This window comes from Myodes glareolus, chromosome 5 (assembly GCF_982192425.1).
Source record: "Myodes glareolus chromosome 5, mMyoGla1.1, whole genome shotgun sequence".
In the NCBI taxonomy this organism is placed as follows: Eukaryota; Metazoa; Chordata; class Mammalia; order Rodentia; family Cricetidae; genus Myodes; species Myodes glareolus.
Genome location: NC_142030.1, coordinates 96649597 through 96675591, shown reverse-complemented (window position 1 = coordinate 96675591; position 25995 = coordinate 96649597). Strand labels below are relative to the sequence as shown.

At 43.7% G+C, this 25995-nt stretch overlaps 1 protein-coding gene and 1 pseudogene across 1 annotated transcript in view; both read right to left on the bottom strand.

Moving 5' to 3' along the window:
- Map3k19 (mitogen-activated protein kinase kinase kinase 19) overlaps positions 1-25995 on the bottom strand; it is a 39633-nt gene that overhangs the window by 9542 nt on the left and 4096 nt on the right. The window contains exons 3-10 of the mRNA XM_087906574.1: positions 24051-24239; positions 19616-19770; positions 18495-18610; positions 16288-16400; positions 11941-12031; positions 8552-8624; positions 5696-5940; positions 4532-4575 (exon numbers count right to left, since the gene is read on the bottom strand). Coding sequence (XP_087762700.1) covers positions 4532-4575; positions 5696-5940; positions 8552-8624; positions 11941-12031; positions 16288-16400; positions 18495-18610; positions 19616-19770; positions 24051-24239 — 1026 coding nt within the window. The remainder of the gene's footprint in view (positions 1-4531; positions 4576-5695; positions 5941-8551; positions 8625-11940; positions 12032-16287; positions 16401-18494; positions 18611-19615; positions 19771-24050; positions 24240-25995) is intronic.
- LOC148122160 (small ribosomal subunit protein uS8 pseudogene) lies at positions 19979-20331 on the bottom strand (annotated as a pseudogene).

Below are 25995 nucleotides of genomic sequence, written 5' to 3'. Positions count from 1 at the left end.
GGTTTCTCTGTAGCTTTGGAGCCTGTCCTGGAACTAGCTCTTGTAGACCAGGCTGGCCTTGAACTCTCAGAGATCCACCTGCCTCTGCCTCCCAAGTGCTGAGGTTAAAGGTGTGTGCCACCACCGGCCAGCAAGATCACAATTTTTCAAACCAAAATCTGGCACTGGGGTAGAGCTCAGTTAGTAGAGCGCTTGTCTGCGTGCATGAAGCCCTGGTTTGATCCCCAGCATCATGTAAGTAGGGCACCGTGTGCACTCCTTAACCCCATGCAGGGGAGGTGGAGGCAGGAGGACCAGAGAAGTGTAAGTCATGGACTATATACAGCCAGGGATAGACTACTTGCCAATAGATAAACAAACAAACAAACAAATAAATACATGCAGACATAAAATAAAACCTGAATCAGGACCAACAAGATGGCTTGTTGGGTGAAGGTGCCTCTTGCCACCAAGCCTGGTGACCCGAGTTTGATTCCTGGGATCCACATGGTAGAAGGAGAGAGCTGGCTCCTCCAAACTGCTCTCTGATTTCTACATGAACATAGTCTCTCTCTTTCTCTTTCTCATACACACACACACACACACACACACACACACACACACACACACAGACACCACACACGAGCAAAATAAAAATAAATATCTTAAAAAAATAAATCTCCAAGCTTGGGATTTGGTTCGGGGGTATGGTGTGTGCTTCACATACATGAAACCCTAGGTTGAATCTTCAACACCAAAAACAAGGGGGAAAATCAATATAAAACTAAAATATCATTCTTAGTACTTTTCAGCACCAAGATGAAGCAATTCCTTTATAAGATGTAATTAGAGGCTGTAAGGTAGCTCAGAAATTAAGGGTAAGGATCACTTGTACAGAGGACTTAAGTTTGGTTCTCAGTACCCATGTTGGGTGGCTCGCAGTTGCCTGTAAATCAACTGTAGTTCTAGGGGACTCGATGCCTCTGACCTTCTCAGGCATTTGCATGCACACAGCACACATACACAGACATACATATGTAAACATAATAAAAAATAACAAAATAAATCCTGCTTTCAAGCTAAAGTTAGGGGACTGGAGAGATGGCTCAGTGGCTGAATGTTGGCTGCTCTGGGAGCAACTCCCATAGTGGCTTACAGCCTGTAACTCTAGTCCCAGGGGATCTGACACCCTCTTCTGACTTCCACAGCACCACACATGCGCACGGTACACAAACATGCAAGTAGACAAAACAGAAATATTTATCAAATTAAAAAATTCAAAACTAAAATTTATATGTCAAGACTCATATATATATTATTTATTTGTTATTTTGCTCTGTTTTTTGTTGTTGTTTTATTGAGACAGTTTCTCTGTGTAGCCCAGCTGTCCTGGAACTCACTCTGTAGAACAGGCTAGCCTCAGACTCAGAGATCCATCTGTTTCTGCTTTGAGTGCTGGGATTAAAGGTGTGCAATACCACACCAGCTTAAATGCTAAGTTTTAAGATGACAAATATTTTCTTTCTCTTTTCTTTTTAGTTTCCAAAGGATTGATTAAACTGTTTTGAAACCCTCTTGATATCCATTTAAACTTGTTGTCACATGTCCTATAACAGCCCTTCCATGATGGATGAACTCAGGGTTTGTGGAACAAAATGCTCATCAGTGCGTTACTGAGTCGTTTAGTTGGGAACAGCTTTAGAATTGGAAAGTTAGAGCCGGGTAGGCTGCTCAGTCGGTAGTGTTTTCCTAGAATGCAGAAAGCCCCAGATCCCACCCCCAGCAGCCCACAAACTGGATGTGGTAGTGCCTGTCTGTGATCCCAGGGCTCTGGAAGTAGAGACCAAAGGATCAGGAGTTCAAGGTTATCCTCAGCCACAGAGCAAGTTTGAGGACAGTCTGAACTGCATGACGATCTCTAAACAAAAAAAATAACAACCTCAGTACCCTTTAAAAAAAATACTTATTTAATGTGTATGAATGACTGCTCTGCCTACATGTAAGGGTATGTATGTATCATGTGCATGCCCAAAGGGTGTTTGTCAGATCACCTGGAACTGGAGTACAGATGGTTGTGAGATACCATGTGTATGATAAAAACTGAACCCACTCAAGAGTGGCAAGTGTTCTTTAGCGCTAAGCCATCTCTCCAGTCTCTTCAATAGCTCTTTATTCTCCTCTGCCCTCCAAAGTATTTCAAACTCAGCTAGTTTTAAGTAGTTCTAACCTCTAGGGGGCAGTGCAATGCAAGCGATAGCATTTGAGCCTGTTAAACTATAGAATCCTCAAGTGGGTGTTTTCTTATCTCTGTGACATTTTCTCACGTATACAAATTCCATATTTGTATATCAGATTATTTGTAAACATGAATTGTTCATAGTGATTGAAAGCTATAACTTAAATTTTCATTTGTAAGTAGGTAGGAAAAAAAACCCCAGATATTAGAAATTCAGGTGTTAGGTGAAACATATTTCCCTCAATTTTATTGCCTGAATTTTTCCCCATTTCTCAAAAAATAGAAAATAAAGAATGAAGTGATGGCTCAGTCAGCAAAGTGCTTGCCCTGCAAGTACAAACAACTGAGTTCAGTCCCCAGACCCCACATTTAAAAGGCTAGCAAGGGTGAAACAAGTTTGGAATCCCAGTGTTGGGGTGGGGTATAAAACAGATCCCTGGAGTTTGCTGACTGAAGAGCATAGTGTAATTGGCCAGTGAGAGACCCGGTCTCAAAAAGCAAGGCAGACAGTGCCCAGGAAACAACACCTGAGGCTGCTCTCTGGCCACATGCACATGAACACACACACACACACACACACACACACACACACACACGCACAGAGAGAGAGAGAGAGAGAGAGAGAGAGAGAGAGAGAGAGAGAGAGAGAGAGAGGAGCCTCCCAGTATTAGGAAGTCCCTTTCAAAGGCGCTCTCAATGCTGATGTACAGATGTGCACAGGTATCTCTCACATGCTAATACACAGGTGTGCACAGGTATCACTCATTTGTTGATGCACAGGTGTGCACAGGTTTCTCTCGTGTACTGATGCACAGGTGTACACATGTATCATTTGTGTGCTAATATAGAGGTGTGCATAGGTATCTCTCGCATGCTGATGCACAGGTGTACACAGGTATCTCTCACGTGCTGATGCACAGGTGTGCACAGGTATCACTCACATGCTGGTGCACAGGTGTGCACGGGTGTTTCTATGTCTCCTATAGCACTGAAGGCCAGGGGAGAACTGAAAAAAACTGAAAAATGATGAATATCTTCCCAGAAACTTTCCTTTTAAATCACAGAAGCAGGAGAAGCTCCCCACCGTGGAGGTAGGAGGTAAATGGCAAAGAATTACCCGGGACTTGGACAAATATAAGGTTGAGTGGTATAGTAACTCACACCTTGCATTCAGGACTCAGGAGGCAGATGCAGGAGGAACTGGATCTCTGTGAGTTTAAGGCCAGCCAGCGCTACATAGTGCAACACAGTCTCAAAAAGTTAAATATATAAATAAGCAAAGAAACAAACAAAAAGGGTTGAATGAAAGAAAACTGAGGGAGCCGGCGGGTGCACGCCTTTAATCTCAGCACTCGGGAGGCAGAGGCAGGTGGATCTCTGTGAGTTTGAGGCCAGCCTGGTCTACAAGAGCTAGTGTCAAGACAGACTCCAAAGATACACAAAGAAATCCTGTCTCAAAAAACCAAAAAAAGGAAAGAGAGAGAGAGAGAGAGAGAGAGAGAGAGAGAGAGAGAGAGAAAGAAAGAAAGAAAGAAAGAAAGAAAGAAAGAAAGAAAGAAAGAAAGAAAGAAAACCAAGAGGCAGGAATCACAGCTTCAAATAAGCACTGGAGAAACCAGGACTGCCAGTCACATGGCCCTGTTTTCTTCAATGGAAGAAAATGGGTGACGCCCGTTACCTGGAATACCAGAGTGAAAAGTGGCCGATCAGCCTGGTGGCCCATTGCTGTTCTGTGAGTCAGGCTTCTTGATTCCCCAGTATCCTAAGCATTGCTTAGGCCCTAACCCTGAACTTTGTCTTAAGGGAAAGGAATGCATCCCTATGAAGAGGCCCCGCGAATCTGCATCCTCCACCAATAGCATCTATCCTTGTAATTATCACAGATTCTTCACTAGGCCTAGCCCTGAGCTCTGCTTAGCAGTCAACAGAATCCATTCCTATTGGAAACGTCACAGGTCACAAGTTCTACTGTGTTTAAATGTGAAAGAAAATAGGTCACAGGGTCAGTCCTTGGAGGTCTTGACCCAGTGCCTGCAAAAACGGCACTGTCCCCAGTCCCTTTCCTGATAATGGCAATGCCTGCAAAAACCCTCGACACTAAGAGACCCAGCCACCTTACTAAGCAGGGGGCAGGACACTGCCAGAGAAGTAACCCACAGAGCAAGGGATAATATTCCCATGAATAATTGACTTCTCCATAAAATAGTCCTAGTTGTTTACGTTTTCCTCCACACTATTACTAAGGATTGACACCGAGTATTGTGATGGAGCTTCTTGTTTTTTAATCAAGTCGAAAAACGCTGCCACTAATCTTACCTCAATTCTTTGGCTACCGTATCTCACGTCAGAAGTAGGAAACTCTATAAGGGAAAAAACAAACAAGAATCAGGTGTTTTTAGCAGTAAGGTGAAAAGTATGTGGATGGAGCAGTGTAGCTGCTAAGATGCGCGGGACAGTGTTTCAGAGTGTGTTTTTCCTGTGCAGTGTGCTCAGGTGGTACGGCACGTTTCCAGAAAGCCTCTGGCCAAAGCCGTCAGGAGGCATTGTTGTGGGTTTGTTTGAGTGTTGATTTGTTTGTGAGGTGTGGTCACAGGCAAACTGGCCTTGAACTCCCTAGGTAGCCAAGAATGACCACGAGTGTTAGGGTTATGCGGCTGTGTTAAGCCCAGTTCTGTACTGGGAACCAAACCCAGGGCTTCAGATCCGCTAAGCAAGCGCTCCACCAACTGAGCCACAGGTCCCACCAGCTCCTACACTATCTCTTTTCCTCCCTCATGAAATACTCTTCCCTGAAACACACACAGAATGTGTTCCCTCTTCTTCATTTGCTCAAGCTGCCTTCGCTATCGTCATTATTGTCCTGCATGTATGTGTGTGCTTGTGTGTGTGTGCATGTGTGTGTGTGTGCGCGCACCAGGGAAGGCATCTTTGTTCCATGCTGTGCTTGTAGAGCACAGAGGACACACATAAACATTTAGGCACCCCCGACCTTGTTTTTTTAAATAAGACCTCTCACTGGCCTGGAACTTGTCAAGTTGGCTAGGCTGGCTGGCCAGGGAGCCCCCAGAGATCAGCCTGAACCAGCCACCTCTGGGCTATGACAACAAGCATGTGTGATCATATCTGACTTTTTTTTAAAACATTGGTTCTGGGGAACTGAACTCAGAACCTTGTGCTTGCAAGCACTTTACTGAGCAAGTTATCACCTCAGCACCATGGTAGAATTAACTGCTCAGCTTAATATGGTTGCTGTCATTTGTGGTTTTCTAGATTTTTTTTTATAGAGAGATACATAAAATCATGTGTGTATATATGGCATGAACAGAGAAGTAAAGTTGTTCAGGGCAAAAGGGGGACTAATAGGAAGGAGAAGGGGTGAGAAAAGGGGGAGCAGGGGAAGGTGAGGCCTTGTGCTGGCCACACAATGTATTCTTGGATGGGAGCTTTAAAAGTAAGTACACAGACAAACGCTCGACTCACCTTCAGATTCTCTTTGCTGCACTTTCAGATCATGAGGCGCCTCCTCCCTGGCTGTAGATGTAGCAGTTCTTGGGTCTAGGCAAGGTCTCCGTGGTAAGAGGGTCGCATCCGTACCACAGAGCTCCTCACAACTTCCTGCCCTCCTCAGAAGGGAAGGTCTTACCGTGAGGCCCCCCATCTCCACTTCATTTGGTGGAGAGACAGGGTACACTTGTCCCCACTCCTGAGTCACCGATGTCACCTGACTGAGAGGCAAGAGATAGAAAAAAAAACTCATTCGCTGGTGATCTCAGATGGTTCCTCTGCATTCAAAGTTTGGTCCCTACCACATGATGCTATTGGAGGTGGTGGCCTAATATAGAGAAATTAATTCATTGGGAGAATGCCCTTGGGTTTGGTACTCCCAACCACTGGCCTGCTCTCTATGCGGTCACCATGAAGGAAGTAACTCTCCTCCATGATACCCTTACCAAAAGCCAAAAAGAAAAAAACCAAACCAAAACAAAACCCATAAAACCAAAGCAACTGTGGAACAAACCTCTGAAAACAAAATAAATTCCTCTTTGTTACCTTAAATATTTTGCCAGCTACAGAAAACCGCCTGGTACACTCCCCATATCTTCCAGATCTGCAGGTCTTAGACCAGTCTGACTTAGCTGAGAAGTTTGGAAAGTGAGACACCAAGCAGCCTGGCTGAGCTGAGTTGTGGAACCCTAACAGAACAAGGTCCCTCCATGCTCTGGCCTGATCCTGCCATCCCTGCCCTCTGGATTCAGTCCTAGTTCACTCTCCCTGTTTCTAGGAACACAAAAGTCAAAGACAAAAAGCTGGGACAGGAGCTGCCCACTGTGTCTTTAAAGGTATTAATTAGCCAGCCCAGCACTCCCCAAACTATCTGCCGTGGGAAGCCAGTTTCTATTTTTGTTAGTTATTTTCCTTACTTTATTTTCATTTTTTGAGACAGGGTTTCCTGTAATCCAAACTAGCTATGTAACCAAGAATGACATTGAACTTCTCAACCTCCTGCCTCCACCTTCCAAGTGTTGGGATTACAGGCACGTACCATCATTATCTGGCTTATGCAGAGCTGGGTATCAAACTCAGGGCTTGTACACTAGGAAAGCACTCTGCCAACTAGCTGCGTCCCCTACTCCATTGTTTGGTTCTTTGAGAGCGACAGAGTCTTGCTATTGTTGTAGAGTCATCTTCCAAGCAAAACAGCTGCCTTTTGCATCAAATTGGCTGTGACTGCTTATAAGAGATTATCACTAGCCAGTTTACTAGAAGGATCGTGGAGCCTCACTTGAGAGTCCAGCTAATCCTCCCAGCCATTTGTATGCAATTCTGTCCTAATTGCATGGAATCTCAGGAGATGTAGAGTAAAAACGCTGGGGAAGGTTAACTGAGGAGGGGCTCTCTCCACCTTGCTCTGGAGAAGCCAACATCTGTACTGCCTGAAGACTTTCCAGGGTGGCTGCTTTGGGTTCCTATGCTCCGGTAAGCCCTTCACCCTTGCTCTGAAGTAAACTCTGTGAACTCTGGCAGAGTGATACTCTAGCTTGTTTGTCGCTGGAGCCTTATAAAGAGAAGGTGGATACTGTTTACATCTCTCTAGGGAAGGAAATTTCCCAACAGGGCTGGCTGGCCTGGAATTTGATGTGTAAACCAGACTGACCTTAAGCTTGTAGCCAGCTTCCTACCTCTGACTCCTGAGTTCTAGAGCTGGAATTACACACCTTCAAACCTTCCAATTCATCGAAGAATGACAACTTTTGTCAGCTATAATGAAAACTAAAGAATCAAAACCATGCAGAGAACAGGCTCCATTTTTCATCATCTGATCAATAGATATAGATTGTGTTATCAAATTACAACTTTGCAGTGTTTGCCCTCCTGTTGTGCACCAGCACTACCTTGTGCTGGTCATGGGGCTACAGAACCACATTTGGGACACCATTTCTCTGGAGCAATGTAGGTATATACCATGGCCCTGGAGCCCAATTAGACCTTCAGCCTCGTGATGGTTTGAATAGGTATGGCCTCCATAGACTCATGCGTTTGAATGTTCGACCTATAGGTAGTGACACTACTAGGTGTGGCCTTGTTAGAGGAAGTGTGTCACTGTCAGGGTGGGCTTTGAGGTGTCACATATGCCCAAGCCACTCCCAGTGAGACAATTCACTTCCTGTTATCTATGAATCAAGATGTAGAATTCCTACCTCCGTCTTCAGCAGCAAGCATGTTTGCCTGCATGCCACCCACCATGATGATAGTGGACTAAACCTTTAAACTGTAATTCAGCCCCAATTAAATGTTTTCCTTTATAAGAGTTGCTGTTCTCATAGTGTCGCCTCATAGCAATAGAAACCCTAACTAAGGCAAGCCTGTTTCTATAGCATGTGTGCATGTCTCTGAGTGTGAGTGTTTGTGCGTGTGTGTGCTGTACTCCTCTGAGAGCATTGATGTGAAGACCAATGGAGGGCACTGGGTGTCCCACTATAACCTTCCTTGCCTTATTCCCTCAAGATAAGGTCTTTCACTAAACCTCAAGCTTGACTGGCAGCCAGCAGGTGCCAGTGTCCTCCTGTCACTGCCTCCCACAGTGCTGAGGGTATAGGCACACATGCACTCATGCCACGCTTTTTACATGGACGCTGGGGATTTGAACTCTGATCCTGATGCTTGCACAGAAGGTATTCCTACCAGCTGAGCTCCATCATTACAACAGACACCATATGGTCCCCACACCTGTAATGTGTGTTTATTATCTGGCCCCTTCTCTTAGTATTAATTGCTACACAACTGTCATATTTCCTCCTTAAATTATAATCCAGTACCTGGGAAAATATTCCTTACTTGATTTTTCTCAAATTTTCTTGACTTGTTTCTTGGGGAGGATCTGGTGGAAACGTCACAATAATCTCAACACCTGTAATAAGTCATGACAGGAGTAGAAAAAGTAAGAAAGCAATAAATGCCCCATGGATGAGGGAAAACACATAGTCTATTTAGATAAGTCTTGGGTGGGGGTGGTTTCAAGACAGGGTTTCTCTGTGTAACAGCTCTGTCTGTCCTGGAACTCACAGAGATCTACCTGCCTCTGCCTCCCGAGTACTGGGATTAAAGGCATTCACCACCACCACCCGGAGATAAATCTACTTTTAAAGATTATAGAATGAATGTTATCTAGGGGATTGAGTTTAGCCATTTTCTCCAGCATATGGACGACATGTTATGGCAGGTAAGCCCCATCTCCAGCCCATGGCCCTATGTAGGTACAGACAGAAGGGAATGTGGCCAAACACAAATTATATACTTGATTAAAATATCATGAGAATGTGTGTGTATGTGTGTGTGTCTGTAGCTACAAGTGCACTATTGCCAAATATGAACTTTGGGGATGACAATGTCATGTGGCAAAAGGTTTTTTTTTTTTTTAAGATTTATTTATTCACTATGTATACAGTATTCTCAGTACTCTGCCTGAAGGCCAGAAGGGGGCCCCAGATCTCATTACAGATGGTTGCGAGTCACCATGTGGTTGCTGGGAATTGAACTCAGGACCTTTGGAAGAACAGCCCTTAAAAGGTTAGTTTTATGATAACTTCCAGATGCAGGATAGGAGGGCTTAGAGGGAAGGAATCTGACACCATGCTCAATGAGCTGAGTTTAATGTCCAGGATCCACACGGTGGAAGGGGAGGACTGATTCTGGAAGATTGTCCTTTGACCTCCACGTAGGGCTGAGGTGGGTATATATCCACACGTGTATATGTGTGTGTGCACATATATATGTACACACAATTCAAATGTAATTTGAAAATTTTAAATCTTTCAGATGGAAATGACAGTCTCTGGCTAAACAGTGCCTTGGGTGTAACTGATGATACCCGCCTCACAGACTGAAATATTAACTGAAATTGACCAACTATGAGGAGAAATTTTGTCAGAAAGATCATTTATTCTTTGACTTATTAAAGTTCAAAAGTTCTGTGGACATAATGCAGAAATCTCACATCGTCTGTATGAAAACCAAAAACATTACAAATCCTGTAATTTACATGTATGTAAATTACATACATGTATGTATGTAATGCATACATGGAAGGAATGTTGTATACATAATAAATAAATAAATAAATAAATAAATAAATACACAAATAAATAGAAACCAACATTTCAAACAGCAAGTTGCCCCAAAGTTAAACAGAATAGCTAAGTTAAATCTGCCCCCCACAAAGGTGCTTCAGGACAATGCTGGATGTCCAAGAATTTGGCTTTAAAGTTTATGAAAGTCAAAGGCTGGGGCTGGAGAGGTGGCTCATGGGTTAAGAGCACTGGCTGCTCTTCCGGAGAACCTGAGTTTGATTCCCAGCACCCACATGGCAGCCCACAATGTCTATAATTCCAGTTCTAGGGGATCTGACACCCTCACTCCAATGCACATAAAATAATATTAAATAAATTATTTATAAGAAAAGAAAATCAAAAACACTTTGACTCCAAGACTCTTTCAAGGGGAAGCAGGGTTCACTTATTTTAATCAGTTTTTTTCAGGTTTGCTGAAGTGTACTCAGCCTGGAGAGGTGAGAAGCAAGCCTAAGGGAGACAGGAGGTTGCTTGGGACAGGGAAACAGGGCACAGATGGCTGAGGAAAGCATATTTGGATGTGGAAATGAGAAGACTCCTGGAGCTGATGGGAGCTGCCGTGAGGAAAGGAATGGTGGAAGGTGAAATAAACAAAATGGACAGGAACTGTGCCTGCTGGCTTGACAGGCGTGGAATCAACTATGGAGGAGCAGGTGTAGGTGACTGGTGCGGCGGGGGGGGGGGGGCAAGTCAGAGTGTCTTCCCACAGACACTCCATCTTGGCTGTTTGTTTGTGTGGTTTGTTCTTTTTTGGGTCTCTCACTGACCGGAAGCTCACCATGTAGGCTAGGTCACTGGAGTTATAAACACACACCACCACAGCCAACACTTTTGATGTGGGCTCTGAAGACCAAACTCAGGGCCCTGCAAAGCAAGCACTTTACTGAGTGAGCTGTGTCTCCAGAACCAGTTTTTATCTTCTTCTGTCTGTGGATTTTGTTTTGTTTTGGTTTGGTTTTGATCTTTTCTTTTCTTTTTTTTTTCCTTTCTTTTCTTTTCTTTTCTTTCTTTCTTTCTTTCTTTCTTTCTTTCTTTCTTTCTTTCTTTCTCTTTCTCTTTCTCTTCCTTTTTCTTTTTCTTTTTCGAGACAGGATTTCTCTGTGTAACAGCCCTAGCTGTCCTGGAACGAGCTCTTGTAGATGAAGATGACCTTGAACTCACAAAAATCTACCTTCCTCTGCCTCCTGTGTGCTGAGATTAAAACATGTGCCACCACTGCCCAGATTATCTGTGTTTTTGAAGTTGCACCAAACACTTCTGAAATTCTGAGAGAACCCCAAGAATCAGTGCAATCTTTAAGTATAACTCATAGATGGAAGTGAATACCTGGTGTGCGATTTCCCTCTGTATGCTGTGAATACCACATTGGTTAGAAAAGAAACTGTCCTTATGCCTGCACAAGGTAGAACAGAACTGGGGGGAAATGGGATGGGGACATGACACGGGACAGGGAGGCACTACTAAACTGAATGCTGGGAGAAAGAAGGCAGGGTCAAAGAGAAGCCATGTATTGATGTAGGAGGTCCTTCTGTATTTGTGTTGCTGTCATTGGTTAATCAATAAAGAAACTGCTTGGCCTCATAGGGCAGAACTTAGATAGATAGGCAGAGAAGACAGAACTGTATTCTGGGAGGAAGAAAGCAGCAGATAGAGAGAGATGCCATGAAGCTCCTGCCTGAGACTGACACTGGTCAGAATCTTTCCCAGTAAGCCATGACCTCATGGTGTTACACAGATTAATAGAAATGGATTAAATCAAGATGTGAGCATTAGCTAATAATAGGCTAGAGATAATGGGCCAGGCAGTGTTTAAATGAATACAGTTTCTATGTGATTATTTCGGGAGTAAGCTAGCCGAGCAGGATGGAACAAAGAGGCCCCAGCGCTCCTACAACAATGTACCCCCACCAGAGACAGACACTGGAACTTTACCCAGTAAGTCACAGTCTTGTGGCGATACAGATTAATGGAGATGGGTTAATTTAAGATATGAGTTAGCCAGAAATATGCTTAAGTTATTGGTCAAACAGTACTGCAAATAATATGGTTTCTGTGTGATTATTTTGGGGCTGAGCAGCAGGCTCTTATGACAAATACCTTCTGTCCGGCATGGCCAGTCTTCACTCCTGGGAGCTCCTCCTTCCCCAACCAGTATAGACAGGCTGCAGTCATCCTCAAAGTCAAAGTCCTGAACCATCACAGAGAGAAAGCTCAGTGAGGCTGTGGGGAGATGCTCAGCAAAACACTCACCACACAAGCATGAGGACCTGAGCTCAGGGCCCAGAATCTACATTTAAAAGCCTGCTGTTAGCCAGGTAGTGGTGGTGCACACCTTTAATCCCAGCACAGGCAGGTGGATCTCTGTGAGTTCTAGGCCAGCCTGGTCTACAGAGTGAGTTCCAGGACAGTGAGGGCTGTTACACAAGGAACTCTGTCTTCAAAAAACAAACAAACAAACAAAAAACAAAACAAAAAAAAAACAAAACAACAACCAATGAAGCAAACAAAAAACCAAAGATCAAACAAACAAACAAAAACCCTCCCGATGGACAAGTTCCTGAGGAACCACAATCAAAGCTGACCTCTGGCCTCCACATCCATGCACACATACATATGCATGTGTATACATACATACACACTATTTTCATTTTTGTTTTATTTAAACAAAACAGTGATTCAACATTACTATTTTTTTTTTGCAGGGTGAATGCTGTCTTTTGAAGGCTAAAGTTTGACACCATAGATTCTTTCTTAATTAGATGAAGTATTTAGGACAAAAACAGCGAGGAAGATTCAGCCCCTGGAGCAGGTGTGATTAGCTGCATAAGGAAAACTGAAGATCAAAGCTGAAACACATGGACAGAGACCCTTGGTACTTTCTACTTTATGGGTTTAGCATCTCAGTTGCTAAGCTACTGTGAATTCGACTTGCAAGGATAAGTGGAAAGAATCCTTCAGCCACAGTCAAGGGAAGCAACCCCAGAGGAACAAAGTCTGTCGTTTTCACAGCTCTTCCCTGGGGCGTTGCAGAAGAAATCCCTGCCCCTGTGGAAGCTGCAGCTAGAACCCTGGGCGGAAGCAGGCAGCAAAATGAATCACAGTTTTCACCAGGACTGCCTTCTGATCTGATTGATCCAGGGGTGTAGCTCCTCAAACTTCCATTGGCTTTCTAGAAAATAAGCCTTATGTTTGGAAGTCAACTTGATTCATAAAAAAAAGTACTTAGAGCTCTTTAAAGGGAAATGTCTTCTTAGTATGATAGAAGTCATTGTGTTTTAAGATGTATTTTTTTATTGAACTTATTTCTGTGTGTGTACTTGTGAGTCCACATGTCTGTGGCACAGGGTACAAGTGGAGACCGGAAGACATCCTGTGGTCTTCCGTTTTCTACTTGCACCACATGGGTCCCAGGGACTGAACTCAGGTAGTCTGGCTTGGTGGAAAACACCTTTCTTCTTCCTTTCTTCCTTCCTTCCTTCCTTCCTTCCTTCCTTCCTTCCTTCCTTCCTTCCTTCCTTCCTTTCTTCTTTAAAATTTTTATTTAATGTTATTTTATATGTATTGGTGTTTTATCTGCATGTATGTCTGTTTTAGAGAGTCATATCCACTGGAACTGTAGTTACAGACAGTTGTAAGCTTCCATGTGGATGCTGGGAACTGAACCTGAGTCCTCTGGAAGAGCAGCCAGTGCTCCCAACCTCTGAACCATCTCTCCAGATCGCCAGCCCCAGTGGTAAGCATCTTTACCTTCTGAAGCATCTTGCCAGCCCTCAGAATCATTGTTGATGATAAGCCCCTGCCCTGGAAGTTATTGCAATTGATTTTGTGCTTTTAAATTTCTACATTCAGCTTGGGGGTATAGATCAATGTCCCTAGCACTATATAAAACTGGGCATGCTGGCACATGCTTGTAATCTGAGCACTTGGGAAGTAGAGGTAGAGGTTTCCTACTTCAAGGTCATTCCATTCATTCAAGGTCTAGGGAGTTTAAAGCCAGTTGGGGTGCATGGAACCTGTCTCAAAAATAAGTTTCTAAATGTAAAAGGCATTTCTTAGTCCCAGTCCTATAACTAAGTCCTACCACTCAAGTTTTGTGAACTTGCAAAGCACTACAACTGTCAGAAGATTCTAAAACCTGAGAGAAAGAAGGGTGGGGAGAACATAGAGCTTAGGAAACTAGACTGTGAACAGATTTCTTCAAAACCCTGTTGGAATGTCAAGGAGATGTCTCAGTAGGGACATCTGCCAAGAATGGTGACCTGGATTTGATCCTGGGACTCACATGGTATGAAGAAATAGCTGACTCCCAAAAAGTTGTCTTCTGACTTCCATGTGCACTGTTAGCTTGTATGTGAGTTTCACTCCCCATAAATACATTTAATTCAAAAATTTAAATAACCACTAGAAGCTAAAAATATGCTAAAATAAAAAGACTTCTACACTGAAAGGAAAATATTAATGAAAGAACTAAAAACTATTTAAAATAAATGGAACCATATGACATGGAATTTAGTACAGGCAAAGCTGCAAGAACTTTCAGTGTTACCCACATACATGACAGATTACAGTGGTGTGGGAGAATTGTCTGTATTCTGTTAATCATGTTTTAAATAAACGCTGATTGGCCAGGCAGGAGTTGTAGGTGGGAAACCCAGACAGGAAGTGAAAATGATGCAAGGAGAGCAGGAGAATTCTGGGAAGGAGGAAGCTGATTCCTCCCACTCCTGCCCAGATCACTGAAGCAGCAGGATGTGAGCTGCCCCACTGAAAAAGGTACTGAGCCACATGGCTAAAATAGATCAGAATAATGGGCCAATCAGTATTATAACTTATAGAGATTTTTTTGTGTAATTTTTCTCTGGGACTAAACAGCTTGAGGGCAGGGCGGGAAAGAAACCCCCAAACAAATAGGCCCCCTCATGTTACATTACAGACAGATAGAATGCCTGTCTCTTAACAGACACTTTATGTTGGAGTCCTAACTCTCGAAGCAGGATAGTGGGAAGCAGAACCTGGGAGGTAATTAGTTTATGAACGCGGAGGCCTCGCAGTGGGCTTAATAACCTGATTCAAGACACGAGAGAGTCAGAATGGGGAAGGAACCAAGGACTTCCAGTGTATATGTGTGGTGTAGCAATGGCCTCTGAATTGAAACAGTCCCTCTGGCACAGAGGAGGGAGTTCCTAAGATTCAGGAAGCTCATAAAACTTGCAAGACTCAGGCCCATCCCAAGGTTACATAAGCAGTAAAAAAATTATTACTGGGAGAGAGAGAGAGAGAGACTCTCTAGTTAAGCTACCTGTAGATCGTGCGTTTGAAGGATGCAGCTTTCCTGGATTCACCCATGTTGCCTTTGAGTCACAATGCGTCTGTATAGAGCCCCTCACCCATGACCACGAATAATCTCAGTGAATTCATTAGCTCACCAAGACAGCTGTAAGTGTAATCTTTCCTTTGGTCTGTCATCTATGCCCTAGCAGATAACCAGACATTTTGTGGACATATCCCTAGGAAAAGTCACATGACAGCTATTCTAACTCTTCAGTCTCTAGAACTGAGAAATAAGTTTCTGTTGTTTATAAGCCAGTCTATGGTATTTTGTTGTAACAGTAGGAATTAACACACACACACACACACACACCATGTTAACTACCTAATTTACATTTAAAAATTATGTCCATGGGTGTTCTGCCTACCCGTATATCTGTGTACCACATTTGTGCAGTACTAGGTGAGGCCTAAAGAGGGCATCAGACCTCCTGGTACTGAAGTTACATTACAGATGGATGTGAATGCCGGTATGGGTGCCAAAATCAAGCCCAGGTCCTCTGGAAGAGCAGCCAATGAGCCATCTCCCCAGCCCTTGATTTACATTTTAAAAATATATTAATACTGTAACTGATAACTGGGGACATGGTGTTACTACCACAGGATCCTGGGAAACTAGAATAGGAGGAATCAAGAGTTCAAGGCCAGCTTACACTACATAGTAAGTTCTAACAGTGGAACAAGACTGCCTCAAAACACATGTGCTGTTGATATTTATATAAATTATATGATATTTATATCTGATTATTACAAAACGTTGAAGCAGTACAAATGAAGTACTAGGTGGGTCAGGCATTCCACTTTTGTTGTTGCTTTTTAAAGTTTTACCATTTCTCTTTAAGATTTATTCATTTTCTCTTATTTACACTATTGCTTTGCTTCCTTGAGTATGTGTACTGACTGCATACCTGGTGTCTGTGGAGGTCAGAAGAGGGCACTGCATTCCTTGAAACCGAGTTACAGGTGATTGTGAGTTGCCAGGTAGGTGCTGGGAACTGAACCTGGGTCCTTTGCAAAGGCAGTGCACATTCTTAACTGCTGACCCACCTCCCTACCCCCTATTTTTTTCTTTTTAATATTCTTCTTTTGCCTGTTACTATGCGTGGGTCCTCTTACCTCACTGCTGCTGACGCTCTGCAAGACGAGGTTTTCCGTTTTGGAAGCTGTCCCGTCCGTTGGAGAAGAGCTTGTCTCATGACAAATGTCAAGCAGCGACTCCGCGTGTCTTTCTGTCAAAAAGAAACAGCATGTGCTTTGGTGAGATCCCACAGTCTCCTGGCAGGATCTGCTCCATCTGGTCAGGCTTTCCTGAAAGGATAGCCAGGCATTCTGATGAGACTTTAGGTAAGGATTTTCGCAGGAAGAAAAAGGCAAGAGCCAGCCTGGGGAGACAGATGGCCCAGGAGATGAGGCACTTGCTATGCAAACACGAGGACCAGAGTTCAGATCCCTAGAATCCACATAAAAGCCAGACAGATGTAGTGACTGCCTGTGGTTTGAACACTCAGGAGGTGAAGACTTTCCCCAGGGCAAGGTGCCTATCTAGACTAGAAGAAGCTGGGTGCGTTCGGGTTTAGTGAGAAAGCCTGCCTCAGGAAATAAAGTGGAATGTAATGGAGGAAGAGATCTGATGTCAACCTCTGGCTTGTGTGTGAATGAGCGCGCGCGCACGCACGCGCGCGTGCGCACACACACACACACACACACTGCATACATACTTCACACACATGCATGCAAGAAAAAAGACTCAGATTTTGGCTCAACATAATTATAGTAACTCATTCTTGATGATGTCATTCTCCCAGCCATACCCTCTGTGAGGTGCTGGGGCATGCGGGAGAACTTTTTGGCCAACAAGGCCATTCACAGATGTCTTCAGAAAGAGAAAGGATGCTTATCCTTCACCTTTCACTAAAGATGAACCCTTGAATGAACTTCACATGGTGGATAGGTCGGAGAAATACTCTCTACTCTCTTCCAAACAGATTTATCAACAATTCTGAAGGCTGTGCTGGCTAAGAACTGGCCTTTCTGCTCTCTTGAATTGCTCTGGAAGAGTCTGTGGATTGAGGATGAGCTCTCCACAGCATGATAGCAAGAGAAATTCAAGTGAAATGTAATGCGGGGATTTGTGGAGACCATTCAGTCATTTAAACACCCCAAACTAGGCCTTGGGAGACGGCTCAGTTGACACAGTGGTTTCCTGCAAACATAAGGAGCCGAGTTCAGCTCAAAACCTGAGTTTAAAAGAAGGGATAGAGAGATGGCTCAGTGGTTAAGAACACTGACTGTTCTTCCAGAGGACCTGGGCTTGATTCCTAGCACCTACATGGTAGCTAACAACTGTCTGTAACTCCGGTTCCAGGAGACCCGGTGCCCTCTTTTTGCCTCTACTGGTGCTAGGCACATACGTGGTAAACAGACATAGAGTCAGGCAAAACATCCATACACATAAAATTAAAATAAATACATTTCAAAACAGAAAAAGAAGCCAGGCATGGTGGTGTGAATTTGTAATTCTGGTGCTGGGGAAGTGGAGACCAGTGGGTCTCTGGGGCTAATTAGCCAGGCAGCCTGGCTGAATAAGCAAGTTCTAGGAAAAAGTGAGAGATACTGGTTTCAAAACACAAAGTGCAGGGGTTAAGAGATGGCTCATTGGTTAAGAGCACTTGCTGCTATTGCAGCAAGTTTTGTTTTCTAGCATCCATGGCGGCTCACGGTCACTTGTAACTCCTATCCCAGGGGATCTGACATGCTCTTCTGGCCCCCATGAACACGGCATACATATGGTACACATAGAGGGACAAGAAGACACACCTTCATACACATAAATTAACAACATAAAAAGAAAAAGCAAGATGTACAGCATTCTTAGGAAAACACTGGATGTTGATCTCTGGCCTATACACAGACATCACACACACACACACACACACACACACACACACACACACACGTGGAGTAAGACTTCTTTGCGTTCTTTAGAGCATTAGCCCTGTGCTTCAGAGAGTCACTGACCAATAAGGAGTCACTGATTTGATTTATTTAAATGAAGTGAAGTGTAACGGCCCACACCTTTGATCACAGAACACGGGAGACAGAGGCAAGCAGATCTCTGTGAGTTCAAGGTCAGCCTGGTCAAAGTATTGAGTTCCAGGACAGTTAGGGATATATAGGTGAAATCCTGCCTCAAACTAACAAAGGGAGCTATTGAACAGATGTAAGACAGGAAGACAGACTTCACACAGGATTTGTGTGAAGATCAATTTGTGTGAAGACAGACTTTCAAATTGGGGAATGTGCATCTGAAGAGAAATATTGACCTGGTTTGGGCATAGAATCCATCAGGATGTCCAGTAGTTGCTGCTTCCTCCAGCTTTCAATTTGTGAGACATAGTGTATGGCTGACTTGCCGCTGGAATCACAAAGCTTAGGGTCTCTGGGGAGAATAGAGGAAACAACAAAGATTATTAGGTGAAATCTGATGAGACGTAAGAACACTGACATCAAATAAGCAGAAAGCTTAAGTTAGGGATATAATAGTGATTTCAAAATACATGAGCTAGAGAGTGACCATTTCTCAAAATTTTAAACAAGAGGGCTAGTGTTATATCTCAGTTGGTAGAGTGCTTGCCTATTGTCTTAGCTAAGGTTTCTATTGCTGTGAAGAGACACTATGATCACAACACCTCTTATAAAAGAAAACAACTAACTAGGGCTGGCTTACAGCTTCAGAGGTTAGTCCACTATTGTCACAGCATGCAGGCAGACATGGAGAAGGAGCTGAGTTTTACATCTTGAACCATAGGTAACAGGAAGTAAACTAAACTAGACTTAGCTTGAGCATAGGAAACCTCAAAGCCCGCCCCCACAGTGACACACTTCCTCCAACCAGGCCACACTTATTTCAATAAGGCCACACCTCCTAATAGTGCCACTCCCTATGATCTTATGGGGGTCAATTACATTTAAACTCCCACACTTAATATGCACAAAACCCTGTGTTCTATCCCTAATGCTGGATAAACCAGGCATGGTAGGTAGCTCATGCTTGTAATTCTATACTGGCCTCAAACTCAGACCTTGAACTTGTGATCCTGCCTTTACTTCACCTGGAGTGAGATAACAGATACATACCACCACATCTGGCTGATGTCCTGGAGATTGAACCCAGGACTCAACCACCTGAGCTACCTCTCCAGTGCCAAAGAACAATCATCTAAACCAATAAAGAGCTAGAAATCAACAATGGCCAATGTAAGTATTAATCCATCCCTCAAAATTACAATGAAGTCCCTTTTAAAATGATATAAAAAGTTATATATATACATATATATATATATATATATATATATATATATATATAAAAGTTTACACGTAGCTGTGACAAATTGCAATGGATTAGCTGCCTTTCGGCTGGGGCTGATGGACCACCCATACTCACGCGTGATGCCTGAGGAGCTCGGCTAGAACTTCGGCAGGTTTGTAGACTGTTAAGACATCCAGACTCTCAAACAGGTCCACATCTCTCACAGCCAGCATCAGAGGGGTCAGGCCGTGCAGGTTTGGGAAGTTTATATCCAGGAACTCTTCAGATGCCTTTAACAACAAGAGTTTTGGTGTCTGCTGTGCTTTTACTGTATGCCGACTGAAATCAATCTTTGCATTTTTCATTGCTTGGTCAATTTCTCACTTTAACTTTTTTTTTTCTTCCTGGAGTGGGGATTGTACTGAGCTATACCTCAATCCTAACTTTAATATACTCTACCCCCCACCCCGATACAGAGGCATTTTATTTATGTTTTATTTAGAATGCCAGGATTTTCCCTCCTGTGTGTGTTTTCATCTTGTTACTTCATGGTCCATGATGCCAGCGGAGGATGTCAGTGCAATGAGATGAACTGATGGGATGGGAGCAGATTATTCTGTTAGTTCTCAGCTCTTTGATCTGCACATCAGTCCTGGGGCTGATGTCGTCACACTCGTTTAACCTGCCTGTGAGATTCACAATGGTTTTCCCAGCTCTGTGATCACTGGTGATTTCCAATTTGCCTGTGTAGCCATCCATGCTTCTCTGTCACGCTTAGGAACGGGATGATGATTTTGAAACAGGAAAGCCCTGTTGCTGATGCTCTTGAGAGCATCGGCCAGAACATTCATTTACACCCTGAAGATGGCACAGAATGATCCCAGAAAGAGTTTGTTTTGCTTTAACTTATTTATTTATGCACTTTTTTAATTTTATGTGCATTAGTATTTTGCCATTGGTGCTGGGTCCCCTGGAACTGGATGGAGTTACAGACAGTTGTGAGCTGCCATGGAGTTGCTGGCAATTGAACCTGGGTCCTCTGGAAGAGCAGCCAGTGCTCTTAACACCTGAGCCATCTCTCCAGCTGTTTGGTTTGGTTTGATTTTTCAAGGTCTCATGTAGGTCAAACTGGCCTTGTACTTTCTGTATAGTTAAGGGTCACCTTGAACTTTTGATAATCCTGTCTCCAGCTCTGGAGTCACAGGTCTGTCCCACCACATCTGGTTTATGTGGTACTGGAGGTTGAACCCAAGGCATCATTCGTGATAGGCAAGCACTTTACTGATTGAACCACATCCCTAGCCTCTTCAGTATACTGTTTCTCAGAACCTGTCCTGAGGAACTGATAAAGCAAAAAAGACCACAGCCCTGGGTTTCAGTGTTGGTTACCAAAGCTGACTATAATTATTTTGTAGGTTATATCAGAAGTACCCTGTTAAATGGTTGATTAAACAAATCACCTTGATAGGGCTGTGGTTATGACTCAGTCGGGTAGTGTTTGCTGACCTGGGTGAGGACTTGACTTCAATGACACATAGAAAAACTAGGGGTGGCAGTATGCACCCATGATACTAGTGCTAGGGAAGCTGTGAGAGGTGCATCCTGGGTCTTAACAGTGAACAAGACTAGCCTACTTGACAACTGAGAGACTGTCTTGAAAAAAAAGAAAAAGGAGAGGGGGGGATTTAATTCAGACCATCAGAATTGAAAATCTGTGGGAAGGCTTAAATATACAAACTATTCGTTTTATAGACCAAAGTAACTTGCTAATTTTCACCTCTGTTTCGCTTTCTGCCATGGCAATATAGTCTTTACCTCAGCTTCTCCAGGGGCCAAATGGAGATAATGATATTACCTCAGCAGGGTGCTGTGGGAATTAGTTAATTTTTTCTCAGTCTCTGAGAAGAAACTATCTCTTAGATCAATGTTTATTATTATCTAGAGCCAAAATGAGAGTTCTGAGCTCAGAGTCATATTGCAACAGCACATCATGTAACATCTCTTGATTTAGCTTGGGTTCACGCTCCAGGCGATAAAGAGGTACTTAAAGTATGGTCATTAAATCTTCAGGGGGAAAAATAATGCAGTTATAAAAACAAAGATTGGGTTACACATGACATAACTACCATTAAGAAAAATAGATTGTCTTTTGGAAACTTTTCTAAGCCTCAGCTTTGGAAGTACGGCATTTTAGACAATCTCCGAGTACAACAGAAGCTTGGAAAATGTCCTTTGATTTTTTTTTTCTTTTTTTACAATTGTCCTTGCACTCAGCCTGGTTTGGATATCTTTAATTTCTTGATCTGTTTGTGTCTTTACCGTAAGGGATTAGAAAAAACTTTTCTAGCAGCAATACTGATTTTTCTTTCAGTTGGAAGGTCGCATGTGTCTTGTAAAGTTGCACTGAAGGTCAATGCCATAAGTGAGAAATTGCTAATAATTAGATTGGTTATGCAAACAGTTTTGCAAGGTGTTTTTGAGTGAAGCATCTAAATAAGAGTATCAGCTACTGCCAAAGATAACATTTAATATATATATTCTTGGAACTAGAGAGATGACTTTGGGGTTAAACGCCTGTACCACTCTTGTAGGGGACCTGAGTTATGTTCCCAGCACCCATACTGGTTTTCCCATAATCACTTAAAATTCCAGGTCCAAAGGATCCAGTTCCCCGCTGGGTTCCAGGGGCATTGCACTCATGCACACACAGACACTCACAACTAAAAACAAAAATAAAATCTTTTAAAAATGTATTTTCAGGCGGAAGCAGCATCTCAGTCGGCAAAGTACTTGCCGTGGAAATATGAGAAGCAAAACCTGATCCCCCAGAGTGCACAAAAAAATCCAAACACGTGTTGTATAGTAGTTTCCTCTGAGATTAAAGCCATGCATCGCGGAGGGGAGCTCACTAAAACACAGGCGGTTAAAGGAACGTAAAACTACAGGATGTTCTGAATGAAGGCCAAATATTCCATCTTTCAGGGAAGTTCATTAAGACAGGATAGCTTTAGAAAGGTCCTAAAAATGACCAGATTTCTTCACCTAAGGCCTCCTGAGAGCCAGTTTCAGTTCTGCAGCCCAGAAAGAGGCAGAGTCGAGCTGAACTGCCTGGAAGAGACAGACAGCAGACAGTCACCTCGGAGAGGTTCAAACCAGCGGAGCTAACTCCGTTCTCTCTCAGGTTGTACAGGGAGCTCCAGATCTCCAGATTTCTTGGGCTGGGCACCTGTGCTGGGGTGGGCTTTGGTGTCCCAGCTGCCTTTGAGACGCTCATGCTCCTATAGCATGAACCCCAGAAAAACCCCCGAGTTCACCAGGTTATGGTGTCTCTACTTCGGTCTGTTTTCAGTTCCCTATCTAAGGTGAGTAGATGCTTGTTCCCACCTCCCCAGGAATATTGTCACACAACGGCATGGTGGCATGCTCTTGCAACTCCGGGGTTGATGAGGTGAAGACAAGAGGAACCCTGGCCAGCTAGCCTATCCTACTTGGTGCCAGGCAAATGAGCCTGTCTAAAAGAATAAAAACAAGGTGGATGGCACTACAAGAACGATCCCTATGGCTGATCTCTGGCCTTCACATGTGTATGCAGACGTGTGCGCACATGAACATACATACACACATGCACACATACACGCACACAAATATATCCTCCTAAAATTTTTTAGCCACAGCTAAATATTATGCGGTGTGTAAGCTCTCTGATTCCCCTTTCAGGACAAAGATAATAATTGCCGCTGGCCCGAAGGGATCTAAACAGCAACTGTGCAAATGGCAGTGATGTCCAGGGAGCTGCTCTGAGCAAGCTGACAGCGGTCCTCTGGGTCTTCCTGGGTTCATCATTTCCCTGGGGTGTTGCCTGACTTCTTGCTGGGGTGGTGGTGGAAATAGGTTGCTGTGTTCGTCTAGAATCTCCCTTTCTACTTGTAGCCTGTCTGGTCCTCTGTCTTTCTCATCTCTCCTGCCTGAGACTTTCTGGGATTGCATTTGAAAGGAATGTTCTTGCCGGGCAGTGGTGGCGCACGCCTTTAATCCCTGCACTCAGGAGGCAGGTGGATCTCTGTGAGTTCGAGCCAATCTGGTCCACAGAGTGAGTTCCAAGACTGGCTCCATAGCTACTGGGAAACCCTGTCTTGAAAAATCAAATGATGGAGAGGGAGAGAGAGAGGGGGGCGGGGGGAGAAAATAAATTTCTTCTTTGGGAAGGTTTGGGTGCTGAAGAACTAGCTCAGCAGTTAAAAGTGCTTGCTACTCTCTTCGTGAGGACCAGAGTTCAGCTACCTAAACCTACAGCAGCCAGCTCACAACTGCCTGTAACTCCTGCTCCAGGGGATTGACATCCTCTTGGGCCTCTGTGAGCACTCATATGCCTGTACACAAACACACACACGGCATGCACATGCATGCGCACATGCACTTATACATACGCATAACTAAAAGCAAAAATAAAAATTTAAATGTAAATACAAATACATTTTAAGGAAGAGTCCTGAATTGGGCATGTGAAGGCATAATCTGTCTGGTGCACCTCTGTCCACCCCTGCCCCAAGTAAACATCACTGTCACTAACCAGCAAGCGTTGAAGCTGTTCCAGATCACCTTGCCACGAACTTCTTAGGAGCTGCATTTGGGGAGCTTGAATTCTCTTGCTTGCCAAGAGCTGTCTCCGGATGTCACTATTAGCCACGTGGACTGCAGTTTGATTGCTATAATTGCAGAGGGTGATATCCGCTCCCCTCTCCAGAAGAATCTCAACAACCTGTAAAACAGTAATATTCTTAAGATCCTAAAGATGTGCTTTTACTTTAATTTAAAAATGTTCATAATTAGCCTGGTGGTGGGGGCTCACACCTTTAATCCTAGCACGTGGGAGGCAGAGACAGGCAGATCTTTGTGAGTTTGAGGCTAGACCAGTCTACAGAGTGAGTGCCAGCACAGGTTCCAAAGCTACATAGAAACCCTGTCTCGGAAAACAAAATGAAAAAAATGTTCATATTTATATATGTTGAGCATATTGCCCTCTCCATCCAATTTTTAGCTTATTTTTTGTTTTGTTTTCTCTTTTGAGGAGAGTCTCACTATGTCACCCTCATTGGTCTGAAACTTTCTACATATATCAGCGTGGCCTCAGGCTCAAGCGATCTGCTTGCCTCTGCTTCCTGATGGCTGGGATTCAAGACAAGTGTCACCATGACTGGCTTACAAAGTTATTTAACGTTGTGAGTGTGTATGTATGAGTGTGTGTCTGTGTCTCTATGTATGTGTCTGAGTCTGTGTGTGTCTGTGTGTGTGTGTGTGTGTGTGTGTGTGTGTGAGAGAGAGAGAGAGAGAGAGAGAGAGAGAGAGAGAGAGAGAGAAATCAGATCTCTTGGTTATTTGTGAGCTGCCCAATGTGGATGCTGAGATGCCAACTTTGGTCTTCATGACTGAGCAGCAAGTGTTCTTAACTGCTGAGCCATCTCTCCAACTCCATCCCCAGAATGCTTCATGTTTTTGAGTGACAGCTGCACTGTTAGGGCTGAATAGAATACTAACTTAGATATGGCTCTCATTCCCGATAAAAGAAAGGCAGATAAGAATGGGGAAAAATGGAGGACTGCAGGCTCAGTGGTAGGAGCTCACGCCTAGCATCTGTGAGGTGGTCCCGAGCACCACCACAGAAAAAGATCTGAATGCAGGGAGCTCTTATTTACCTTTTAAATATTGAAACCAAGTCTGTGTGATGGCTGGTGTGGTGGCGCACACCTTTAATCCCGACACTGGGAGGCAGAGGCAGATAGATCTCTATCTGAGGCCTATCAGGGCTCCACAGTGACACCCTGTCCCTCTACTACTCCCTCCAAACCCCCAAGCCACCACCATCAACCAACAAAAGTGACTCTGTGGTATGGGTGATTTCTGAGAACTGTATTTTTAGATGAGAGATTTATAAATATTTTCTTCTAAGGACACATATAGAAATCTTTTTTTTTTTTTTTAAACAGGATCAGGATCATATGCGGTCCAGGCTAGCCTTAAGGTCCGGAACTTCTGATTCTCTTGCCTCTACACCCTAAGTGCTGGAATTATAAGTGTTGCCGTGACACCTGGTTTATGTGGTTCTGGGGCTCAGAGCAGATCTTCATGCATGCTGAACAAACATTTTACCAGTTGAGCCACAGCCATAGCGCAACGTTCCAACATTGAAGTCTTATAGTAGTTTATAATTTAGAAAATGAAAATCATGTGATCTATCATCTATTATTTAATCTACATGCCTGTCTCTATTCACCTGTATGCCTATCATCTACTCAACTCAATCAATACATCATCCATCTAACTGTCATATATCTCCTTACCTTACCCCGCCCTCCCACTATTTAGCATTTATCTACATTTTTATGAGTTGTCTGTAGAGCAGAAAGTATTGAGCTCAGGGTCTTTGCTTGCTAGGCAAGTGCACTCCATTCCCGCTCAGGTTGGCTTATAAAGTCCTGAAAGTTGCAAATATTTTTTTTTTATATATTTCTGGAGAG